The 24,716-nt window shown below is 37.1% G+C and overlaps 2 protein-coding genes and 1 non-coding gene across 3 annotated transcripts; all 3 read left to right on the top strand.

The window, feature by feature from the left end:
• The first annotated feature begins 5,042 nt into the window (after positions 1-5,042).
• LOC105052657 (pentatricopeptide repeat-containing protein At4g18840) lies at positions 5,043-7,979 on the top strand. The gene has a single exon (XM_010933552.4). It carries the CDS (start codon positions 5,165-5,167, stop codon positions 6,929-6,931), a length of 1,767 nt encoding a protein of 588 aa, XP_010931854.1. The 5' UTR covers positions 5,043-5,164; the 3' UTR covers positions 6,932-7,979.
• A 1,309-nt stretch (positions 7,980-9,288) lies between these two features.
• Positions 9,289-9,372, top strand: TRNAL-CAA (transfer RNA leucine (anticodon CAA)). The gene has a single exon. It is a non-coding gene; the product is annotated as a tRNA-Leu (tRNA).
• Positions 9,373-20,402: 11,030 nt separating this feature from the next.
• Positions 20,403-23,565, top strand: LOC105052658 (uncharacterized). Its single transcript, XM_010933553.4, has 2 exons — positions 20,403-21,327; positions 22,867-23,565. The coding sequence occupies exons 1-2, from the start codon at positions 20,529-20,531 to the stop codon at positions 23,496-23,498; spliced, it is 1,431 nt and encodes a 476-aa protein (XP_010931855.1). The 5' UTR covers positions 20,403-20,528; the 3' UTR covers positions 23,499-23,565.
• Positions 23,566-24,716: the final 1,151 nt, after the last annotated feature.

A 24,716-nucleotide genomic window follows, 5' to 3' on the forward strand; every position in this document is an offset into this window, starting at 1 on the left:
GGGTCAAATGCTCGTTGATCAAGATGGTGAAATGAGATCAAGAAAGATAAAGTAAAAGGTTCATCGTCATATACTAGTAGAAGCTATAATTTAGCATGATTTATCTTTTTTTTTGTTGAATATGAAAAGATTAGGGCTTGGGCAAAATACTTAAATCTAGATGTAGTGATGCATTCTTGGAATATTGTTACGTCTGATGTCAAAAAAATTTATATTAAAGAGAAAGAGAAGTTTAAGCATGACTAAGATTTCTACTAGAGTATGTTTAACTTCTGATATATGGACAGCATCTACTACAGAAGGTTATATTTATTTAACTTCTCATTTTGTTGACGAAAATTGAAAATTATGTAGTAAAATTTTCAACTTTTGTCGTATGAAACCTCCGAAAATAAATTGGAAGCAACCATATTTGATTGTTTAAAACAACGAGGAATAAATAAAAATATTTTTTCTCTTATATTGGATAATGCTTCTGCTAACGATAACATGCAAGATATCTTGAAAAATTATCTCCATTTGCAAAATAGCTTGTTGTGTGATGGTGAATTCTTTCATGTACGGTGTTCTGCTTCATATGTTGAATCTTATTGTTCAAGAGGGCTTAAAAGTAGCTACTGAAGCATTATTTAAAATCAGAGAGAGCATCAAGTATATGAGAGAATCAGATGGGAGGATGATAAAATTTCAAAAATGTGTTCCGCAAGCTAGCATTGACACAGGAATTGGTTTAAGGTTGGATGTGTCTAACAGGTGATTGATAGATAAGAATTATTTCTAAATATTGATACTAAATATTGTCAATATAGACCCACCTTTCTCTATAATCTTGCTATACCAGTCCAATCTGCAAATTCAACAAAACAAAACCTAAAAGTTTAGGTGATATTATTCATCATCTAAACAAAACCTAAAAGTTAAGAATAAAATGTAAAGGACAAGCCTGCAGGCCTCTTTGTATCCGTACTATTGATATCACCTTCTAGCTAAATTATTTGTTGATTGTATTAAGCCCCTCTTTCCGCAACCCATTGGGTTTAAGTAATATGCTTTTATGGGAATAGTCTAATTATTAAATATAATCATAATTTTTAATTAGAACCATCAAAATGGATCGGTCCAACCCGGCCCTGCCCTAACCCACATGGGCTGGAATTATATGGGCTGGGTCAGACTCGGCCTACTTGTTAAATGAGCCTGAAAAATCCAGTCCGGCCCTAGTCCAAGCCAGCCCACGTGGCTATGGGTTGGAGGATAGCCCTGATATTTTTACATTATTCTTTTTTCTAAATTCGGCAACTAACATCTTATGTTTTTTGCATTCATTCTTCTAAATTTATGTTGTTCTCTGACTGATTACCATTTGAAACTCTCATATAGGCCTGGAATGAATGGTTGCAATTTCAGTGAGGAGGAAACAACAAAAGCTCCACATGTACTGTACCTGATTCCTGTCCTTAAAAGTGGTGCTAATTTGGAAGGCCATCATAATATTGCTGCATCAACCATTACTTCAGCCAATGCTCTGCATCTCAAACAAAATTTTGAAAATAATGTGCAAAATTTGCCTATTATTGAGAAGAGAAAAATTAGATGAACCCAAGGATGTATCTAATGTACCTAATCGCTCAATTAAGTTTTCAAATCCTGTGAATAGGAACCTACAGGCTTCTAACAGAAATAGAAATTTGAATGATGTGAACCAGACTCCTTTAGAAACAAACTTGTCAGACAAAGCATATTAAACAAAGGGGGCTGCATGAAAAAGCATATCAGTTAACAATGACAAGAATGATCCCTAAGTAGATCTCCTGCACCATCCATAATGACAACAACAATCCCTGAGTAGATCTCCTACTTGAAATACCATCCATCGTGACAAAAACTCCACCATTAAAGATTCTAACAATTAACACAACCATCAACCTTGGACAATCCACACTATGAAGAAAATTAAAACTCTATCATCCACAAGCTATTTTTCCACAAATTCATCTTCTTGAAGCATATTTGAATCTACTCTTGATATCTCAAGGCCAGCACTTCTATCATCTCCATTTAAAATTCACAATCAATTAAAAATCAATTAAACAATCAATTCTAAAGATAAATTAATGAACAAAGATTGTAAAGTATATACAACAAATATATAAAAAACATTACAGTCAGAATTTGTAACAAAGCCATGCAACCAATTTCGAGTGCAAATTAGAATTTGCATATTTTCAGGAAAGATAGAATTTCTATATTTGGTGAGAATAAGACCACCAATACCAAAAGTAGATTCTGAAGCCACTATAGTAATTGAAATGTTCAATACATCACGTGCCATAATAAAAAGAGTAGGAAATTATTTAGCATTAGTCTTCCAATAATTAAGGACATCCAAATCATCATAGTTTTCATAATCAAGTTTTGCTTCATCCAAATAAATATCCAATTCGCACTTGCCAGTGTCAACAATATTTTAATTCTGAAACATTTTAAACTCCTGCAATATTTTAAACAAATGGACAAAATATAAATGAAACTAATGAGATATAATAATTAATATATAACTAAAAAAACTTATATTGAAGATTTTTGATCTCTTGTGGCTACTTCCACTTCCACCTGGCCTATGCAACAAGATGGACTCATTGGATGATGGAGAAGCACTTGGTACATTGAAGTTGCTTGCATATTCTTCAAAAATCTTCTCCAACTTCTCCTTCACATATTTTACCTCCTCTTGAGAAATTGAATGATCAAGCTTTGTATAACAAAATTTTAAGAAATCAAGTTTTATTTGTGAATCAAGAATAACTCTAAAAGCAAGCACCATACTATAATCCTTCCAATATTTATCAAACTTTCCTTTCATCCTAGTAACCATCTCCTTTATTACCTCATCATCATTGCCCAAGTTCTCATTTAACATACATTCAATTTCTAAACTTGCATAAAATACAAATTGAAGGTCGAATAAGATGAACCTTAGATCATGTTTGTAGTCTCATAAAATAATTTCAAGAATTCACACACACTGCCTCCTCTTCTTCACTCTTCACCTGTTAGACAACATTTATAATTCCTATCAATCACTTGAAGAATATCAAATTTCCTACTCTTTTTATTATGGCACATGATGTATTGAATATTTTAATTACTATAGTGGCTTCAGAATCTGCTTTTGATATTGGTGGTCTTATTCTCACCAAATATAAAAATTCTATCTTTCCTGAAAATCTACAAATTCTAATTTGCACTCGAAATTGGTTGTATGGCTTTGTTACAAATCGTGACTGTAATATTTTTTGTATATTTGCTGTATATACTTTACAATATTTGTTCATTAATTTATCTTTAGAATTGATTGTTTAATTGATTTTTAATTGTTTGCAAATTTTAAATGGAGATGATAGAAGTGCTGGCCTTGAGATATCAAGAGTGGATTCAAATATGCTTCAAGAAGATGAATTTGTGGAAAAATAGCTTGTGGATGATAGAGTTTTAATTTTTTTCATAGTGTGGATTGTCCAAGGTTGATGGTTGTGTTAATTGTTAGAATCTTTAATGGTGGAGTTTTTGTCATGATGGATGGTATTTCAAGTAGGAGATCTACTCAGGGATTGTTGTTGTCATTATGGATGGTGTAGGAGATCTGCTTAGGGATCATTATTGTCATTGTTAACTGATATGCTTTTACATGCAGCACCTTTTGTTTAATATGCTTTGTCTGACAAGTTTGTTTCTAAAGGAGTCTGGTTCACATCATTCAAATTTCTATTTCTGTTAGAAGCCTGTAGGTTCCTATTCACAGGATTTGAAAACTGAATTGAGCGATTAGGTACATTAGATACATCCTTGGGTTCATCTAATTTTTCTCTTCTCAATAATAGGCAGATTTTGCACATTGTTTTCAAATTTTTGTTTGAGATGCAGAGCATTGGTTGAAGTAATGCTTGATGCAGCAATATTATGATGGCCTTCCAAATTAGCACCACTTTTAGGGACAGGAATCAGGTACAGTACATGTGGAGCTTTTGTTGTTTCCTACTGACTGAAATTGCAACCATTCATTCCAGGCCTATATGAGTGTTTCAAATGGTAATCAGTTAGAGAACAACATAAATTTAGAAGAATGAATGCAAAAAACATAAGATGTTAGTTGCCGAATTTAGAAAAAAAAATAATATAAAAATATCAGGGCTATCCTCCAACCCATAGTCACGTGGGCTGGCTTGGGCTAGGGCCGGATTAGATTTTCAGGCCCATTTAACAAGTGGGCCGAGTCTGGCCCAGCCCATATAATTCCAGCCCATGTGGGTTAGGGCAGGGCCGGGTTGGACTGACCCATTTTGACAGTTCTAATAAAAAATGATGGTTATATTTAATAATTAAATTATTTTTATAAAAATATATTATTTAAATTCAATGGATTGCAGAAAGAGGGGCTTAATACAATCAACAAATAATTTAGCTAGAAGGTGATATCAACAGTACGGATATAAAGAGGCCTTGCATGCTTGTCCTTTGCATTTTATTCTTAACTTTTAGGTTTTGTTTAGATGATGAATAATATCACCTAAACTTTTAGGTTTTGCTCAGTTGAATTTGTCGATTGGACTGGTATAGCAAGATTATAGAGAAAGGTGGGTCTATATTGATAATATTTAGTATCAATATTTAGAAATAATATTGGAGTGGATCGGTTTGAATTTTATAAAAAAATAGATAAATGTTTTTTAAATATAGGTCCATGTTGGTTGTAATTTTATGATCTTATTTAATATCTTAATTTTATTCATGAATCTAATAGTATTTTCAGCTTAATTATTTAAATATATTTTAAATTATATAAAAAAATTGTGAATTTATAATTTTCAACGGTTGTTTCGGTATGATTCGTAAATCTTTTAATCGCTGAATAATTTCATAAATATTTGATAAATTCACTCATGATGTAGAATACATGCCCAACCAGACGTATTTAAAAATGTATAAAATTATTATATTACTTTTTTGTGGAAAATCTCATCTCCATATCCTCCATCTGTGGTATTGTATGAGACTTCCATTTTACTCTTCCATTCTCTCATCGTTGCTCTCGTCTTCAGCTCCAATTAAAATGTCAAGTAAATAGGGCTCAAGCCACTTCCGATGGCTCCTCCTTTCCAAAGTTATGGCCACCACTTCTTTCTCCAAGCGTCTCTACCAAAACCCATTGCTCTCTCTCCTTCAAAATGCCAGAACCAACTCTCAAATCCTCCAAATCCACGCCCAATTGATCTGCAGAGCCCTCGTTTCCGACCTCTTCGTTGCAAGCCGTCTACTTTTCGCCATCTGCGAGCTCTCCAACTCTTCTTCCGTCGACCTCACAGTAGCCTACGTTGAGCTCATCTTCTCCCAAATCCATCAACCCAACACCTTCTCTTGGAATACCATCATCAGGTTCCATTCGCGGACCTCAAAACCCCTCCGGGCGCTCCTTTTCTTCTCCCAGATGCGTAAAAATGGGATTTTTACTGATAATTACACGTATCCATTTGTTCTCAAGGCCTGTGCTTCGATGCCTGGCCGTCGAGAAGGGTTGGTGGTGCACGGGGAGGTCGTGAAGGGAGGATTTGATGAGGATTCCTTCGTGAGGAATGGTTTGATCAGCATGTACTGCAGGAGTGGAGACGTTCAATTGGGTAGGAAGCTTTTTGATGGTTTCCAGTCGAGAGATTTGGTATCATGGAACTCTATGATTGCTGGTTATGTTAGTTGTGGGGAGATCGGAGAAGCCCAGAAGCTTTTTGATGCAATGCCGGATAGAGATGCCTTCTCTTGGGCTATCTTAATTGATGGCTATGGAAAGAAAATAGGGGATGTCGGTCGTGCTCGAGAGTTGTTTGATGCGATGCCTGATAGGGATTTGGTCTGTTGGCATTCCATGATTGATGGGTACGCTGGTCTTGGTATGATGGGTCCGGCCCGAGAGCTCTTTGAAGCGATGCCTGAGAGGAATGTCATCTCGTGGAGTATCCTCATCGATGGCTATGTCCGCCATGGTGATCCTAAGGAAGCTCTGGACATATTTCAGCAAATGCTTCACCATGGTATGAAACCTGATAAGGTTAGTGCTGTTGGTGTGATTTCAGCATGCGCTCAGTTGGGCGCTCTCGATCAGGGTCGATGGGTCCACTTCTATCTGAAAAAGAACAGAATTTTGTTTGATGTTGTAGTCCAAACTGCCCTGATAGATATGTACATGAAATGTGGGAGCTTGGACCTTGCGAGGAGGCTTTTTGACAGCATGCATGAGAGGAGTGTTGTTACTTGGAATGTAATGATTGTTGGACTTGGGGTTAATGGCTATGGAGGAGAAGCTGTGGAGCTTTTCTATCAAATGGAGAAGGAAGGAGCATTAATGGATGATCTTTCTTTTCTTGCTGTGTTGACTGCATGCACCCATGCTGGTTTAGTTGCAAAGGGATGGCAGATATTTGATAGGATGAGGAGTGATTTCAGGATAACTCCTATGGCTGAACACTATGGTTGCTTGGTGGATCTCCTTGGGCGTGCCGGAAGGTTGCATGAAGCTAGAAATGTCATAGAGACAATGCCAATGAAGCCTACTTCGACATTGTGGGGATCACTTCTTGCAGCTTGTCGGACACATCGATGTGTTGATTTGGCTGAAGTTTCAGTTGAGCAGCTCAAGAATCTTGGAGCGGATGACAGTGGGGTTTATGTGCTTTTATCCAATATCTATGCGGAAGAGGGAATGTGGGATGATGTGTGGAGAATAAGGAAGTTGATGAGTGCCAGAGGGATGAAGAAGGAAGTTGGAAGGTGTGTGATTGAGGTGAATGGCGAGGTTCATGAGTTTGTGAATGGCGATGTCTCACATCTAGAAATATTTGCTGTTCTTTGGAGTTTGTCTAATAAGGTAGCCTCAGTATAGCTTTCAAAATGTGCTCTTATTGGCTAATTGTTGCTCCCTGCAGTATGAAGTTTTCAAAGACATTCATTTTGGAGCAAGGCAAACTTGCTTGGGATCAGTCCATTCAGAAATTAATCTGCATAAAAGAGATGGGTCATTACCAAATAATCAGAGAGAGATTCTCAATAAAGATTCTAGGATTGGACCAAGAGGATCGTGATGTAATTATTCTTTCTAGACAGTTTAAATTCTGATTATGAATGTTGTGTTGATAGATGGGCTCTTGGTTTTAGTAGGGTTTGTTCTTGCGGTGAAATTAGACAAGGTGCATACACTTCAAAGTTCCGACAAAAGGGATTGAAATATTTTTGTTGAATCTCTGTCAATAATGTTGGTGGTTCATCACTCCAATTATAGCAACTTATGCTCTGGAAACTCCCTCCTGTTGAACCTTGAATACTTCCCGGGTGGCCAGTTGTTCGACTAGTGATGTACGCTCAAAGCTCTTATTAACTGACAGTGTCAGCCTCTGATCACTAGATCAAAGCCTACTAAAAGAGTTCATCCAGGAAGCCATTAGCCACCTCAAGAAGCCTACACTCGAGATCCCTGTAATTTCCTTTGTAAAGCATGCATAGATCTGCCATACATGTGCCTATGATTGTCCAAACTGCAGAGCAGATTCTTGAAATTATCCAGTTTATTTTCATCATTCTGCAGCACATGATCTTTATGAATGTCAATGAATCAACTGCATTGAAGTAAATGGCATCAGTGGATCAGCTGTTTATCAAGCATAGGTCCTTTGGAGTTTGTATATCTTGTCCTCACACAATCGACATGAGCTGGGTTCTCAATTAACAAAGTTAAAAGGAAGACAAACGACAGGAATTTTGATTGATCTTTGGGTTTGTAAATATCTTTTAGAGGGCTGTCCAGATACTACATTGTTTGGTTTCTGACTCTCTATTTTCAGCACGGTTCTCTATAACATAGTTATTTATAGCCATCTCAGATAGATAATGTTCTTGTTTCATGTTGTTCAATAATAAAGTTTCTTTTTCCTCAATTAATAGAGTTAGCATATTGATGGAGAGTTGTAATGCCCCAGTTCCTGGCTGTTCTGCTTCTGATGGTCTGATGCCAAATCGGGCATCTACAACTCCACATGTCTATGAAGCTGTTTTTGAGGTTTTTTTTTGAGAGTAAAAATCTTTTTTCGAGGTTATCTAGTTGTTTACCAAAAAAAGAGCGGTCTGCATGTAAAATTTTAACAGCTACCGTTTATTTACTTTGGTTCAAGAGCTTATTGCATTTACGGATATGAGTTTTTATCAGGTGCAAAGGACTTGAGTTCTTGGATAATATAAGTTAAGCTCACAATGTTGAGCTAGAAAGATTAACGTGGAATGTGCATATTACCATCCAAAAGCCATAACTCTCCGGCCAAACCAACAGTTCTGTTGTTGTTTACCTTAGAACGGCGCTTTTGAAGCAATTAACTTGCTTGATGATGCTGATGCTGCTGCTGCTGCTGCTGCTGATGATGATAAAACATGACTCAGGGCTTTCAAAACAGGTTAAAGCATTTGCCAACAAGCTAGACCAGGCTATCTCTAAAGTCATTTGCCTTTTGAAATGAATCTAATTACAGGTACTTCTTATGATGACATACACAAACAGTTGATTGTTCGAAGTTCATGGACGGATCCAAGATTCCTTTGATATTAGCAAGTTTGATCATATAATCTCCTAAAGTTCCTTATTTTTTCACATCAAATAGATTATTGTAATGGTTCTTGACTAGTTGCTGTAATAATTCATGATTCTGCAAAATAGTTACAATCATGTCATTGATTATTGATAAAACATTATTCTTCTCAAAAGAGATAATGATGAAATATGTAGTGTTACCAAATAAGTTTGATGAAGGATTTATTGAGAAGTTGAGCATCAGTGATTCTTTTTATACATCAAATAGATTCGATCTTATACATGCATGGGAAAGATAATCAAAAAGGAAAGAATTTTTTTTTTTTTTTTTGCTTCCCCTTCTATTCTAATATTTCTTCAAATTCATTTGCAGATATACCCATTTATTTTACGTCTCTTTAACATTCTGATATTTTTAAATTTTATTCCTTTAGCTCGGAATATTTTCTTGGTAATCTTGCTAGGTAATAAAATATCGGAACAAGATTCCATCTAATAATCCTCTATATAGATAATTTCAAATTTCTTTTGCATTATAACACTTAAAATAATAACAATTTTTAAGTGGTTTCCTTTTCTCCCTTTTCGGTAATTTTTTTGTTGGTTGATTTTTGGCAGAATTTAAGTAGTTATATAAAATTTGGTTGATCCTTCACGTCACAACTGTCAGGATGGCCGAGTGGTCTAAGGCGCCAGACTCAAGTTCTGGTCCTCGATAGAGGGCGTGGGTTCAAATCCCACTTCTGACAGCCTTTTACAATTTTTTCTAAACAATTTATATAAAACTATCTTCATTTTATTTTTCTCTAAAAAACTGATATATAGGTTTTACATTCTCTTAAAGCATTCACATGCAATTGCCATCAATATAATAATTTAAGATCTACTATTAATTTTCAATATTGAAGATACCAATTGAAGGGTTTTCTACTCTGATATCAATTGTTAGAATCTGATACCACTCCGATACTAACCGTGGACCAATATCTTATATGAAATCTGCGTATTAATTCAACAAATTAGGAGAAGGGATAAGAAGAACACGGAAATCTTGACTAGATCACGGATGATCCTTAGCATGAAATCCTAAGTAGAGATCACATTCTCTTAAAGCATTCACATGCAATTGCCATCAACATAATGATTTAAGATCTATTATTAATTTTCAATATTAAAGATAGCAATTGAAGGGTTTTCTACTCTGATATCAATTGTTAGAATCTAATACCACTCCGATATCAATCGTGGATCGATATCTTACATGAAATCTGCGTATTAATTCAGCAAACTAGGAGAAGGGATAAGAAGAACGCGAAAGCCTTGACTGGATCACGGATGATCCTTAGCATGAAATCCTAAGTAGAGATTAGGGAACGTGAGAAAGAGAGATGGGGCTAGAGTTTTAGGAGAAAAAGCTCTTTTTGATTTCACTCTCAATGATATTACAAAACTTGTATATATACCAATTACAATAGATCAAATAACCCGAATTCAAAAAACTCTGTAGACTAATTCATACATCTTTTGGACTTAATCCCAATCCAAATCCCGAGTTAGCCCCTTTAAGACCTCTCAAATCAGGCCTTAAGACTCTCAGGATCAAATCCGATTTAGACCCAAATAGAAAATCCATCTCGCTATTTTTCTGTGACTGAGTCGATTTAGTCTCAGACAATCTTTTACAATTTTTTCTAAACAATTTATATATAAAACTATCTTCATTTTATTTTTTTTAAAAAAACTTATATATAATTTACACGTCCTCTTAAAGCATTCACATACAATTGCTATCAACATAATAATTTAAGATCTACTATTAATTTTTAATATTGAACTTAAGAAAATATCCATTCAAATGAAGCCAAGTTTAGTTAAAGAAATTTCATTTTTGTTAGCGTAGTTAAAAGAAATTCAAGCAAATACATGTCAAGTCATAAGAAGTATGGAGGCACTAGAAAACAGCAATATCACCAAACAGTTCGCAAGCACATATAAAAAAGTCTATTCACACTTGTGGAGCGCATATTGGTCAATAAAGAATTGCACATGCATTAATATCTTAAAATAATTATTGCCCTGTTAATGTACATCTAAAATTATATATTCAAATACAAACATATTATGTTGTATTTTTAATTTGCAAATGGGATGTTTCTTTGTTTGCATTATTGATTTTTTTTTTTTTTCCTTTAGGATCAAATGGATGGCTTATATCCATCTAGAAATTAGATAATAAAATATCTCGAAGTGGAAGTGGCACAGAAATCCGATCCAATCATAACATATCACCACAGTAAATTGTCACAAAGGAAACCACTTATTGTGCTGCTCTATTGGCTTTATTTAGATTTATGACAAAGTTCATAATTTAATAGATGTGGCAGCTGCATGCTCCGAGCTATTCTGCATGCTGCTTTGGTTGTTCCTTCTTCTTGTATAGCTTCACACCATATTAGCCAGAGAAAGTGGTGTGAAAATTTAGTTCTTAGGATAGAACATGTTGCATTAATGTATTGATGTATTGCGAAGCCAAAGCATTTCAAAGGTTTGGCATGTTGTTTCTAATCAGAACTTAAAAATGGGTCTGCTGATTGTTTGCTTATGAGGTTGTGAAAGTTGCCTCTGTACATAACCTTTTTTCCTTTTTTTTTTTTTGGGGGTAACAGTACATAACAAGTTTTGGATAGAAACCTCTGTACATAACATTTTACTAAAGAAACATGAGCCGTATATCGCCAAGCTTGGAAGCATATTTTAATTTTCTATTAAAGAACAAGGAAAAAAAAGGAATCATAAACTTATCTCAAACATTTCTTCAGCTGATGGAATCTTGAGCTATCCACTCGATACTTCTTCCACTCAGACCAGCCAAGTCCATCACAAATGACTGGGTCAGGCAAGAAAATGTGGTTAGATGGCTTTGTCACTCTAAAAGAACCATCTAATAGCTATCTGTGATCAACAAACCATTCCTACTAATATATTTTAGCAAAGCAACTTGCTAGCTTGGCTAGAACTCTGTTGTGGTTGATCCAAGGATAGTTTATATTATTATCTTGAAATATGTTCCGTTCCTCAGGGATTGGAAGAGAACTTTAGCATCAAATTTTTCTTACTTGTTTATGTGGCAATTGGTGTAACAACAACTATTCTCTTGGAATCGGAAGCTAGTGGAGCTAAAAAATCCAATATACTCGTCAAAGAGGAGCAAGACAACCTTCGGACCCACTTGCAGATAACAACAGCAGCCTTGCTCCAAAAGGCCACCAACATTGTGGGCCCGGCGCCGGAGTTGATGGGTCCCATCTGGGCCCGGTCCAAATTGGTCCCTCGCCAGGTCCTGGACTATTCACTTGTTTGGCATCCATGTCACCACGTCAGTACTTACTGGGTCGTCGGGCCATGCTTATTTCAGAATTGCCAGACTTCTACAGCTTGCAGGTGGTCCGAGTCACGGCTTGGGGCCACATTGCAGACCTGACTAACGATTTAGGGTCTGAATCAGGTGTCTGGAGAGAGGCTAATTTGGTTGAGTGAGGTTGGGATCAGATCTTAAAATTAAATTAGGAATAAATTCATCTAATAATTCGGTCAATTTTTTCGGTGTTGTGTTGCAAGGATGGTCTAACACAAAGAGTTCCTCTAGCATCAGCTTCCAAAAAATAGATAAAATCAGGATAAAGACTAGAGGCATTTGTAAGATGAATATTGGTACTAGTATCAGCCAACCAATCTGTAGCAGAGTTCGTTTGCTTAAATATATGAACTGTTTTAAAATTCTGAAATAAAGGAACAAAATGGTGGAGCTCACGAAGCATAGGCTGAGTCGCAGACGAAAGGGATTGTCGCTTGATCCTTTCAATAATCGTTGTCGAATCGCCTGGGCTTGAAATGATAAAAATAGAGACCACTACCAGTATAGCATCCAAAGCAGCACGAAGCTTGATAAATGGCACAGAAAAAAAAAAAAAACCGGCATGCACCACTACAAAATATTCTACCAATATGATCACGACACAAGAAAAAGAGTAAAATCTACACAAGCTACTCCATTCTTTACAGAGTTAAAGTTTGCCTTCAACTAACCTTGGGGAGGGGGCATCCAATTAATGCACTAAAGGTTAAAATAATAAGGAGCTTCTAGAGTTGCAGATATCCCAGGGCCAAGAGATGGAGTAGGCTTCCATAAATTTCTTTGCCATTTTATAAGAGATACATGCAATGTAATTTGAAGTAGATGACTGATTTTGAAATATATGTAAGTTTCTTGCTTGCCAAATATACCAGCCCACATACGCAATCAATGTACGAGAACAAGTGTCATGATACTAGGAAAAGAAATTAATTATGTCTTCAACATTTTGAAATTGAATAGTGACCCCCAGATTAACTCTCACAATATTCCAGACGTCCTTCGCAAGCGGGCATTGAAACATAACATGCTGTACATCTTCATCCATACCACATAAATCACGTGATTTGGCAAATTATGTCGGACTAAAACAGCTTTGCGTGGCAATTTCCTCCATAAGACCTTCCACCAAAATAATTTAATTCTTGGAGAAGCATTAAGCTTCCAAATGACGGAGAAGTTCAAACCAATCTCACTACCCTCATAGTACTATGAAGAGCTAATGCATCATAAACCTGTCTAACTTTTAACAGATGATGACCCTGATTGATGCCAAGTGCAGCAATCCTCAGAAATGTAATTCAGCAAGGGAAGAGAAGTCAAAACTAAAATTATCATGAAGAATTTGTAGATCCCACATACCTGGTTCGCTCATTAAAGAAGCAACAGTTTTTCTTTCAAGAGAGGAGCTTGTATTCATGTAGGTGGGAGATCAATTCAATGGAACGCAAGAAAGCCATGCATCATCCAATATACTCACTCTAGAACCATCACACAATTGCCATTGAAGAGAATATTGGATGGCCCATGCAGCTGAAGAGATAACGCGCCAAGTGGAAGAAGATTTGTTAGGAGGCTTATAATTATACCATCTTCCTGGAGAACTGTACTTATGAGTTACCACTTGCACCCAAAGAGAGGTAGGGGATAAAAGAACTCTGGCAGATAAGGTGGCCATAAATGCAGTGCGTCTTAATCTCAAGTCGTGACGACCCAATCCTCCAAGCCTTTTTGGCTTGCAAATCTTATTCCATGACAAAAGATGAAGACCTTTCTGGTCACCATCGTGACCCCAATGCCAGCACCTGAAGGGAACTTTTGACGACAGTTAACGGCCTTTTGACTGTTGTGACCCAGGCGAATAGAAAAGGTTTTGGAAGGGAACTTGAAGGTTTATCAACCTACTTCTCATGGTCCAAGGATTTCACATCTCATGTTTGCTGATGATTTGATTTTGATTTCAAAAGCAACTGTTCCGAATGTCTCTAAACTTCTCCAAATTTTATCATCCTTTTGTGCTCAGTCTGGGTCACAAATTAATGCTCGAAAATCACAGCTTATATTCAGTCCAGCAATTGATAGACATGTCGAAGTTGAAATCATGAATCTTCTAAATATTGAGGTTAAAACAGGTTCCTTCAATTATCTTGGTGTGTCGGTTGGTGGGAAGAGGCCGAAAGTGGCTGATTATAATTTTATTATTGAGAGAATTCTGGAATAAGAAAGGAATAATTATTCTGGGCGACAAGAAAGGAATAAGGTTAATAATAATAGAAAAGGTTGAAACTATTGTTAATTAATTTTTTTTAAAATTATTCTGGGTGTGCCGGTTGGTGGGTCACGAGGTTGATTATTCCTTTCGACGACATCACCTGGGTCCAATGCCAGCCTGCACAGATTGCTACGAGTAATCCGACCCCATCTTCAACCCCTTGGCCGCCGCCTCCTGCTCCCCCCTCGTTGTCGTGGCCGCACCCAAAGACGACACCAGCGACCCGGGCAGAGTCACCAAGGGTCACCGTCTCCATCACAAAGTCCCCGATGGTGTCGGACCCATCACCGTAGGAGACCTAGTAGAGGCACGATAAGCCTTCGGTGCCACCGGAGGAGTTGCGGCAGGTGTAGATGCCAAGGGCACGGCAAGAAGGCAAGTCGACCGTGACTCCCCTGTCGACCGGAGGAGTTGCGGGGCCCCTTGTGCTCGGTGGTGGACCCCTCTGCTTTCCCTCCTAGATCTCTATCCGTTCCTTCTCCTACTGTCTCGTCGACCGTGACTCCCCTTCCTCTTCCTCTTACGTAGCAAGGTCCCAGAAAAATCCTTGAATCTATTTTGTCATGCAGGTGAGTAATGGAGCATGTTCGACAGATCTATCTGACCATAGAGAGATTAAGTGCTTCTTTTCAAATCACATGGAGCTTAGTAAGGATCTAATCTCCGATGAGGAAACTGTAATTATCCCTCAAAAAAAGAGACGGAGAAAAAGGAAGGAGCAAGGTAAAAGAAGAGAGACGAGGAAAGAAGGGAGGGAATAAAAAGGACAAAGGGAGAGAGTTACATAAGAAGGAAAGAAGATCTTAAATGTATAGAGGAGAAGGAAGAAAGTAGCAAGGTTGTAATGCGTTGTCTGGGTATCAAAAGTTGTCCAGTCTCGAACAAGAAAAATGATAAGACTCGACTACTTCAGAACCATGCAAGGCTTCTCTTTTTTTCCTATTTTTTCAGAAAAAAAGGTTCTTTTGTTTCTCTCTTCCCAGATGGATTGACCAGTCGCGAAAGGAAGAGACCCAGCCAACTTTCCAAGTTCTTTCAACGGGGCTTCTCGTGCCCGTCCAAAAGAAGACAATATCACGAGGTAGCGTCGAGATAATTAATTTTCTAGGGAACTGCTCCCAAATTCCAGTGGAGTAACCACATTTTTAAAAAACAAACAAGCATCAGACATCTCCCAATCAGACTTGCATGGAACACGGCCATTCCAATTTCCCTCTCATTTTATTTTATCTTTTATAGATTTAAGATCTCTCTTGAATGAAGGAACAGTAAAGACAATTGAGACATAAAGGGAGAACATACCACCATGATCCAATCTAGTTTAGCAATTAGTCACGATAAGGATATTGTTTTTTCTCCATCTCCAACAAATGTTATCAGGTCGTTAATCTATTTGAACATGTTGTATCATATTGAAGTCACCAAAGAGCTCTTGCATCAAAAAGAAGTTACCAAGGAGCTCACTGCAAGAGTTGTCAGATATGAGTTCTCAATTAAATATCCTAATGTAGGTCATCATTTCTTACCAGTTTGGCAATCATAGCTTCCTTTTTAACAGTCAGATGAAACAGAAGTGGAAAGGTATTCTGAAAGAGGCTTCTCTTTGCAGACTATAATTAAATTTCGAACCAACCAGGAACATGTAATTGCCTTTCGACAAGCTTTTCCCAAAAAAAGATGAGGCCTCACCTTTCAAGGAGTCTGTGACCGAGTTGAGGGTCCTTCTTATGTAGTATTAGATCTTGAGCAAACTTTTCCCGAGCCAGTTAGGAGGCCAATTGAAGTCCACCACCATTTTATTTGTACAAATTCCTTCAGTGTTTTTCATATCTTTTACAACGAGTCCTCCTTGGTTGTTGGGTTTATACACCTGACCACAGTTGAGTAAATTGCTGCTACAGAGATGTTATGACATCCCTTCCACAAAAGTGTCCTTCCAAGCTTGTCAATGCCATCGATCACTGCTTATACAAAAAAAAGTAAAAATAGAGACCAACGGGTCCTAATAAATGATCTCAACAATATATTGACTAAGATTTAGTAAATTACTTCTGCAGGACATTTAGAGAAATCATGGTTTGTCATTTATCATTCATACAAGAAGCTATGAATAGGTAGTTTGCTGTTGGGATTAATTCGCTAAGAGAAGTTATTCAGATGAGAAGGAGCTGCCTACGTAGAGAATTGCCGGTAACTATGTAAGAAACCATCAAGAGAATTGCTGTTGGAAGTGGTGGGGGGTGGGGGGAGGCCTTTCTTCCTATATCATAAAAGTAGGAAAAAGACTTTATTTGGGTCGCACAAATTCATGAATGATTGATGCCAACATTGACATAGACAAAGCTTTTAAGCCTCTTCAATGTACCCTTTTTTTTCTCTCTCTCTCTAGAGAAATCGTCCAATCTAATCTTAGAGTTTATCTAGGTGTTCTTAGCCATTTATTCTTGTTTTTCTTAATCATTTTGTGTCTTATTATCTGGTAGTGGATAAATCTCAGTATATATCCTCTCATTTCATATTAGTAATTATTATTATTTTAATAACAATGGTTGTTAGTGTGACGCAAATAATGTTCAAGAAGAGGAACAAGGGCATCAATTTATATGTGCATTTTCGGATGAACTACCTTGACACATTTTACTGCTAGAAAGCATACGTTGCATGACTAGTTGTAACTCCTCATTGATAAGGCATGAAAAAGAGTCCACTATCTCTCCCATTGGCCATTGCATGCTTGACATCAACCAATGCAAAAATATTTTATGGTGTGATCCAACCGGAGAGAAGAGAGATTTCTTTCAATCCGCTCAACTCGGACCTCTCAAAAAAAAAAAATAGAATAAGAGAAGAATTTTTGAAAGTAGGAATCAAGTTTCTTTTCTTTCTTTTTTATTTTTTTCATTCATTATAAATGAGGTATATAATCTCTATTTATAATAATAAGATCAGTCATAATACAAATTAAGTCAGATTCCTCTTCTAGCTCTAAAGAGATTCTTTTATCTAAAATAGATGTGTCTAGCAGAAATAATCTGAAAAAAGCTAAAATTTTTCAGGAGATGATCTTGATTTCTATATCAACTCTGTCTTCTATTGCTTTGTCGGGTTCTTTTCAGATTACGATTATACTCAGTTAAAATCTTATTAAAAAAATTTGGTTTGTTTCAGGATTTAGACAAAAAAATTTGTCCTAATTGCTTGGGGTGTCGTCCGCTCGATGAAGGATGTCACATCGTAGATTTCAAAAAATTATTTAATTTTTTTTTTTAAAAAAGATCATCAAAATCGGACATTATATGATCAAGTTATAGCTTCCAAAAATTTAACTTGTGAATTGACTTCGATGAATCTTATTTCTGGATTCTGTTCAGCCCTACCTATGGTGATTAAAGTAGTTCACATTGAGTTCGAGGATCCTCATGGATTATAGTGTGAAATAACTATCCAATGAGGAATCTTGAGAGCTAATTTCTTCTTCCTCTTCTTTTCTTTTCATTGGAGAAAAACTGTGGGATTTCCTGCTATCAAGCTCTCTCTCACCAACTGAACTCCAGCTCGTTGGCTCAACTCTAATAAATACGAATTGTTGAGAGTGTGGCGTTGACCAAAGTAGACCCATCCAAACAGTCTTTTCACCCTAGTAATCTCTTGCTAAGAACATCCAATCTTCTTCTTGAATGATGCCATGGAAAACTCAAGTAAGTTTGGGTGTAAGTGTAATTGTAATGCTACAGTTGATCATGATGATGCATAGAAAAATAGTGGAGGGAATAAAGGTATACCTATTAATGACCAATAATCCTGTTGATGCTGAATTCTTCTGCAAATAATTGCCAGGCCCTTTCTTCAGCAGTCAATTTGACAGGAAGTAACTATAGACTTTTGCAGCTGTGAGAAGAGGGAACCTAGACCTAGTATAGAAACTCATATTTATCACTCCCTCCTATCATAGGACTCCAACTGTAGTTTTAATTGCATGCTGGACCTAAATTCCTACAGGGGCCAACCAGGCTTATGAGCCTCAATAAAGATCATCTTTTCTATACCTTACAACTGAGCCCCATTACCTATGTTTTGTAAAACATAGGCTGATCACATAAAGTCTAACAATGGGAAGATCACTTCTTTAGAATGTATTCATTTCTTTAGAATGGGAACAATCATCCACTTTTAAAAAAATTGGCTACCAAAATAAATTTGGAGCAATTTGAGGAACGAGCAAAATTTTGTTCAATTTAAATAAATGGGATTTCTGTTGAATAACAGAAGAACTAGTAAGTAAAATATCCAACCCACTACCAACAGATTTGATACTTTGAGTGAAAGGAGAGATTTGATAGATCCGATGTAACGTGATGGGTTGACTTGCTTGAACCTTGACGTCGTTGACGTTGAATGATTCAAGATACTGCGATATGATTCATATTATTGCTGATTTCTCAAGGAACGTATAGAAAGTCATTTCTGGATTTTGATTTGATTGACCATATTGATAATTATTTCTAAAAGTCGTGCACCTCCTTGCCTTGACTAGATGCATCATTTGCTTTCTTTGTGAGCAAAATAATAGTTGAAAATTATAATCTTTTGGAAACCATAAATAATAACGTTAACAGGATTAATATAGCCCAGAACCTCAACCAAAACGTTTAATCAGGACAGTATTATTTAGAATTTTTGATTTTATATAAATAGATAAGATTTTTAATAAATAGTTGATATAAGACTAAATATACATTGTACATATCCTCACAAAGAGCTTGCCAAATATCATGAGAAAATGTGGAATGGATAATTGGAGAAAATTTTTGTTCGGATTTAATTGGAGCCAACTTACCAATGTTTGGTCTTTTATGCCAAGTGCTCTACATTGACAGTGGGGGTAAACTTTGTCATCGGATCCCTACAAAATTTCGTTTGACAGTAATGCATACAAGTGGGTAAAGCTTATTTACTAAATCAATCTTCTTGGATGGTATGTCTCACCAAGATAGAAATTTGATGCTCTAGGTTTTTCTTCTGAAAGAACCTATGCCATTCTCCTACCAAAAAGAATATAAAAAAAAAAAACCATTCTTTGAAACTATTCTGCCCATCCTGGAAAAAACTAGGAACATCAAATTCTAACGTGATTTATTTCTCCCTCTATTATTATCTATTAAGTGGTAAATATGATCTCTTACCTTTATGGCAATGAAAATTTATGATTAATTATTAAAGCCGTTTCTAAGAACTCAATAGGAATTTAAGATTGTTGTGTAATTAAGATTGCGTTTTCCTAAAACAATTCATTTTGGATTAATTAGGCCATTATGCCTCTACTTCAAATGATGCACATATCTATTTTAGACAATATGCACACGTAGTGATGGACATATGATTGCTTTAAAATGTTATAAGATCATCCAAAATAAACTAAGTTCGTGTCAGAAAAATAAGTTGGTTCTCAAAATTGCACTGACTTGGAGAAAGAAATAGGAAATGGTGGCCGCTCTTGTAATTTTTACCAACTGCAAGGCCATTTTTTCTCCAGATTGTGATCCTCTCAGCCTGTCACATTAACATTTCCTTTGATTCATGTAACCAAAATCTTCCAGGCCCAGCAAATCTGATTTCCTTTCCGTGCATTAATGCAATTAATATAGTTCCCTCCCCCTCTCTTTTCCGGTTGGATTTCATGGCTGTTGGAGCCAAAGATTCCATCTTTTTGAACGCCTAGTTGTTTGTTTCCTTCGTTTAAAAATCCAATCTTGCTCTTCTGTTTCTCCTTGGTTTTGGTTTCGGGCCAACCCTTGTCTCTTTCCCCCCATCTGCAGCCCTTGAGGTTAACATTTGGATGCATTTGACCATTTGGCATTTGGTTCTCTTCTTGTGGTCCTCTTTGTGGTTTGATTTTTGGATGAACCAAGTCCAGTACGTCAGTCCAATAGCCACTCGACAGATTACCTCCCTGGTTTAAAACCTCCTTTATTTAAATACGCCTCGGGATTTGGACTGGTTCACCAGACCTTGTGTATGTAATAAATTACTCCTTCCTATGGGGCTTATTTGAGTCAAGTCATTCAAGCTTTAGGTCTTCAGCTTTTTAGGTTCCTTCTTAATTGCCCCTGGATATTCAAGAGTCATTCAAGCCGAAATAAACAAGCGCCTCTCTCACCCTCTGATCCTTTTGTGGCGTCTCTTAACCTCTCCCTGTCTCTCTCTGTCTCACACGCAGAGAGATGAATGGCTTTATTGGAGTTTCCTCTGTAGAAATGGAGGGAGAGAAGAGATATGGAGCATTGAGTCAAATGAGCAAAAGCCACTGGAGAGAAGGAAAAGGGGAGAAGAAGAAGGGAGACAAGATGCCAGCAGTTTGGTTTGCTCTGAAGAAGTCTCTCCATTGCAAGTCTGAGCCTTCTGATGTGTGTGAGCCAAAGGCCAAGGGGCACCTGAGCACCATTCTAACCAGGAAACCATGCAGGTCAGGGTGCTCCAGATCCATAGCCAACCTCAAAGATGTCATCCATGGGCAAAGGAGGCACCATGAGAGACCAGCAAGCTGCAGTCCAAGGTCCATTGGGAGCAGTGAGTTCCTGAACCCAATAACCCATGAGGTGGTCCTCAGTGACTCCAGGTGCGAGCTCAAGATAACAGGGCTCGGGGGTGGTGGTGGCGGCCCTGAGGGTGGTGCAGGTGTGGGCTCTGCCTATATGGGCACGCTGAGGCCAGGGACACCAGGCCCTGGGGGAGGGCACCATGCCCTGAACTATAGCCCTTCTTCTCCTTTGAGAGGCAGCACCCCTCCAAGGAGGGCCCTTGGGGCGGCCGCCAATAGGGAGGGCCATAACTTGGGGGGCTCCTCTCTTCATGATGCGGTTTTTGGGAATGGTGGAGGAGGCTCTCTTTTCTCTTCAGCACCAAGGGCTTTTCATGATGTTGGTTCACATGGGCCTTCTGCTACCATAACCTGCCACAGATGTGGGGAGCAGTTTGGGAAGTGGGAGGCCTTGGAGGCACATCATCTCTCCAGGCATGCAGGTAAGAGCATTAGGTTTCTTCCCAAAGACTTGATTCCTTCCTGTAGGACTTGGTGGACTGCATTTTTCATTCAGAAGTGTTGTTGATGTTGTCTTCGTTCTATAATGGTGATTTCTGTTGGTTTTGTTGAAACCTATTTAGTAGGGTCAAAAGTTGTAATTTTATTGATTATATCTTATAGATTTGATGGCTTTGGGCAGCTACCTTTCTTTTTGACCATTATTACATGTTGGGCATCATCAAATGGCTGAAATAGTTCCATTCAAAATTTATATCCCAGCCTATTACATATTCATGCTTTGAAACTTTAGAGCTCAAAATTGTCGGTCTCATTTTAAATTTTGAGAATGCATTGGCCAAATTTTTGTTTTTTTGAGATATTTTATTAGGTAAAATGTTTGGTAATTGCATATCTTAGGTCTGATTCGTCTGGCCCTGTACTTCAAATCAATTTCATCTGTTTATTCTCTCTCGTTTTCTATCCTTCCCTGAATGTAAGAGGAAAAATGTTTAGCTTTTTGATCACTAGTTGTAAACTTGATTCATGTGTGCTGAATTTCCTATGAGATGTATGTGCCATTTATTATTGGTGCAATTTACTTGGATTCATATAGAATCGCCCCTCATTTGCTCATTGAATTCATTTGTTTATTCTCGTTCTTCTTCTTTTTTAATTGTTTTCTTTTTGAATTTATACTACAGAAATTTTTGAGTATTTTCATTAGTAATCGCTGGCTCATCTGCTTCTTATCTACTTCTAGTGATTTCGACCTCCCATGTGGGTTAAGCCTAATGTAGTCCAATAATATAAAGACTAAGGTAATAGTTTAATTAATTTTTGGACTCCAAATCATTTTTGAAGGAGAGTCCAGCGGGAAACCTTTAGTTCTAATATAAAATTAGCTTTTGGCAGTCAACAGAAGAGAGGGCAGCAAAATTTAGTTCTAACATCAAATTAGCTTTTGGCAGTCAACAGAAGAGAGTGCACTATGCAAATAATATCACTGAAAACTCATCCACATTGAGACATTTGATCCATAACCCAACTACTAATTTGTATCTGTTGCTCTGATATGCCTTTTCTATCCTGCATTCTTCAACCTACCACATTTTGCTGATCTATTCCTATTCCAACACGTCTAGATGATGTGCATCATGTGCAAGATCTGTCAAGCAGCACAATTTTAGTTCTAATGTAAAATTAGGTTTTGGCAGTCAACAGAAGAGAGTGCACTATGCAAATTATATCACTGAAAAAAATCATCCATATCGAGACATTTGATCCATAACCCAACTACTAGTTTGTAACTGTTGCTCTGATATGCCTTTTCTATCATGCATTCGTCAACCTACCACATTTTGCGGATCTATTCCCATTACAACACATCTAGAGGATGTGCAAGGTCTTAGGCCGTTTTTGATATTCAAGTTTCTACCTAGCATTTAAGATGATCATGCTTTTTAAAAAAGTATTCTTGCTTTCCTTCCTTAACCTACTTGCATAGTTTGAAAGTGGTACCTTCTCCATTAACCTTGCAGTTACTGAACTAGTGGAAGGGGACTCATCTCGAAAGATTGTAGAGATAATATGCAAAGCAAGCTTGTTGAAGCCCGAGAGCAGTTGTGGGCGAATAGAACGGGTCTTAAAGGTCCACAATGTGCAAAGGACTCTTGCCCGATTTGAAGAGTATCGAGAGATGGTAAAGATAAAAGCCAGCAAACTTCCTAAGAAGCATCCCCGCTGCCTAGCTGATGGCAATGAACTGTTAAGGTTTTACGGCACCACAGTTTCCTGTTCTCTGGGCATGAGTGGCTCTTCAAACCTTTGCACATCAGAGAAGTGCAATGTTTGCCGTATTATAAGGCATGGGTTTTCCACAAAGAAGGAACTGAAGGGTGGCATAGGAGTATTCACGACTTCGACCAGTGGGAGAGCACTGGAATCTACTGAAGTATTTGACGATAACCCTTCTAGCAGAAAAGCTTTGCTGGTTTGTAGAGTGATCGCAGGGAGGGTTCATAAGCCAATGGATAACCTCCAAGATTTGGCTAGTCAGTCAGGGTTTGACTCAGTGGCTGGGAAAGTTGGTCTATATGCAAATATTGAGGAGCTCTACCTGCTTAATCCACGAGCTCTTCTACCATGCTTTGTGGTAATCTGTAAACACTGAAGAAAGTTAAATTGGTATTTTTGGCTGCACTTTTGAATCTATGGCAAATGTCTCAACTACCCTACAGCATACTGCTTGTGAGATTTTGAGTTAATGTTGTCAAGGAATTTTGATCTGATGTCCTTATCTAATTGCCAACTGAGTACAGACTTCCTTTCTAATGCCTTTTGTCTGATGTCCAAATACAAACAATATTTCATCACATATCCGTTTCTTATTCTTTAGCTATATTGATAGCATGTGAATTGGTGTCAGCAATTTTATACACTGGTTTGTTGTTTTCTCTGGCTTTCTGTTGGATCTATGTGCTTTAGTTATAAAGGTGAGGTTTACAGAATCTTTCATAGAAGTAGCTAAACAGATAGATTGATAGACATAAGATGGTCGATATATATGTAGAAAAGTCAGTTTGGTTTAATTTAGTTTTTATGATTTTATTTTCTATTCGTAGCATGAGAAACTAGAGCTTTGATTTTTTTTTTTCCTTTTTTTTTCTTTTTTGAGAGAGAGATAGAGAAGGATGGAAGGATCCTTCAGTTCATTTCATGACTGAAATGAAAACAGAGAGCACAGGAATACAAGAAAACCTTCCAATGGAAGGAAAACATATTCCAATCAAAAGTGATATATAACTGCAAGCAGCAATTTAGATTTTAGAGCTTTGAGTTGAACAGCTCATTTTTTACAAACTGGTATGGCATGTCTGACTCCATTTTTCAAAGAACAAAGAAATGGTCATTTTGGCATGTTAAATTTGATCTATAAAATTGCTACTTTCTCTTATTTCACTCCAAAACTAACCACTTTGTCCTATCTTTCTTGATATATGATCTTATTTACTTTCTGACAACATCTATCCTTCTTTTGTTTCAGACTTTGAAAACTTCAGTGTCAGAACCTCTCAGACTCTCTACCAAAAGTTCACCGTCTGTCTAAAAACTGATTAAACTTCCACAAAATGTGAGATTCTTATGCATCTTGCCAGATGTTTTAGCAAAGATGATCTGATTGAATTAATAAAAAGAATATACAATAGTATCAGTATTTTACTTTTATCCTTTTTTTTTTTGGCTGCAATTTATTCACTGAACATAACTCCATGATATACTTCTCCTGCTTAGTTAGTTGGATCTTGGAAACTATCAAGGTTCGAAGCAGGATATTGCCTCTGCTAGCCTCATTAAAAAAAAATAAAAATGGTGACTACTTTTTGAGTGT

Source organism: Elaeis guineensis, chromosome 10 (genome assembly GCF_000442705.2).
Source record: "Elaeis guineensis isolate ETL-2024a chromosome 10, EG11, whole genome shotgun sequence".
Taxonomy (NCBI): Eukaryota; Viridiplantae; Streptophyta; class Magnoliopsida; order Arecales; family Arecaceae; genus Elaeis; species Elaeis guineensis.

Excerpts from the sequence above, each read along its gene's own strand:
- LOC105052657 (XM_010933552.4), top strand. The coding sequence starts at position 5,165 with ATGGCCACCACTTCTTTCTCCAAGCGTCTCTACCAAAACCCATTGCTC.
- LOC105052658 (XM_010933553.4), top strand. The coding sequence starts at position 20,529 with ATGAATGGCTTTATTGGAGTTTCCTCTGTAGAAATGGAGGGAGAGAAG. Across the intron at positions 21,328-22,866 it reads TCATCTCTCCAGGCATGCAG|TTACTGAACTAGTGGAAGGG; the intron begins GTAAGAGCATTA and ends TTAACCTTGCAG.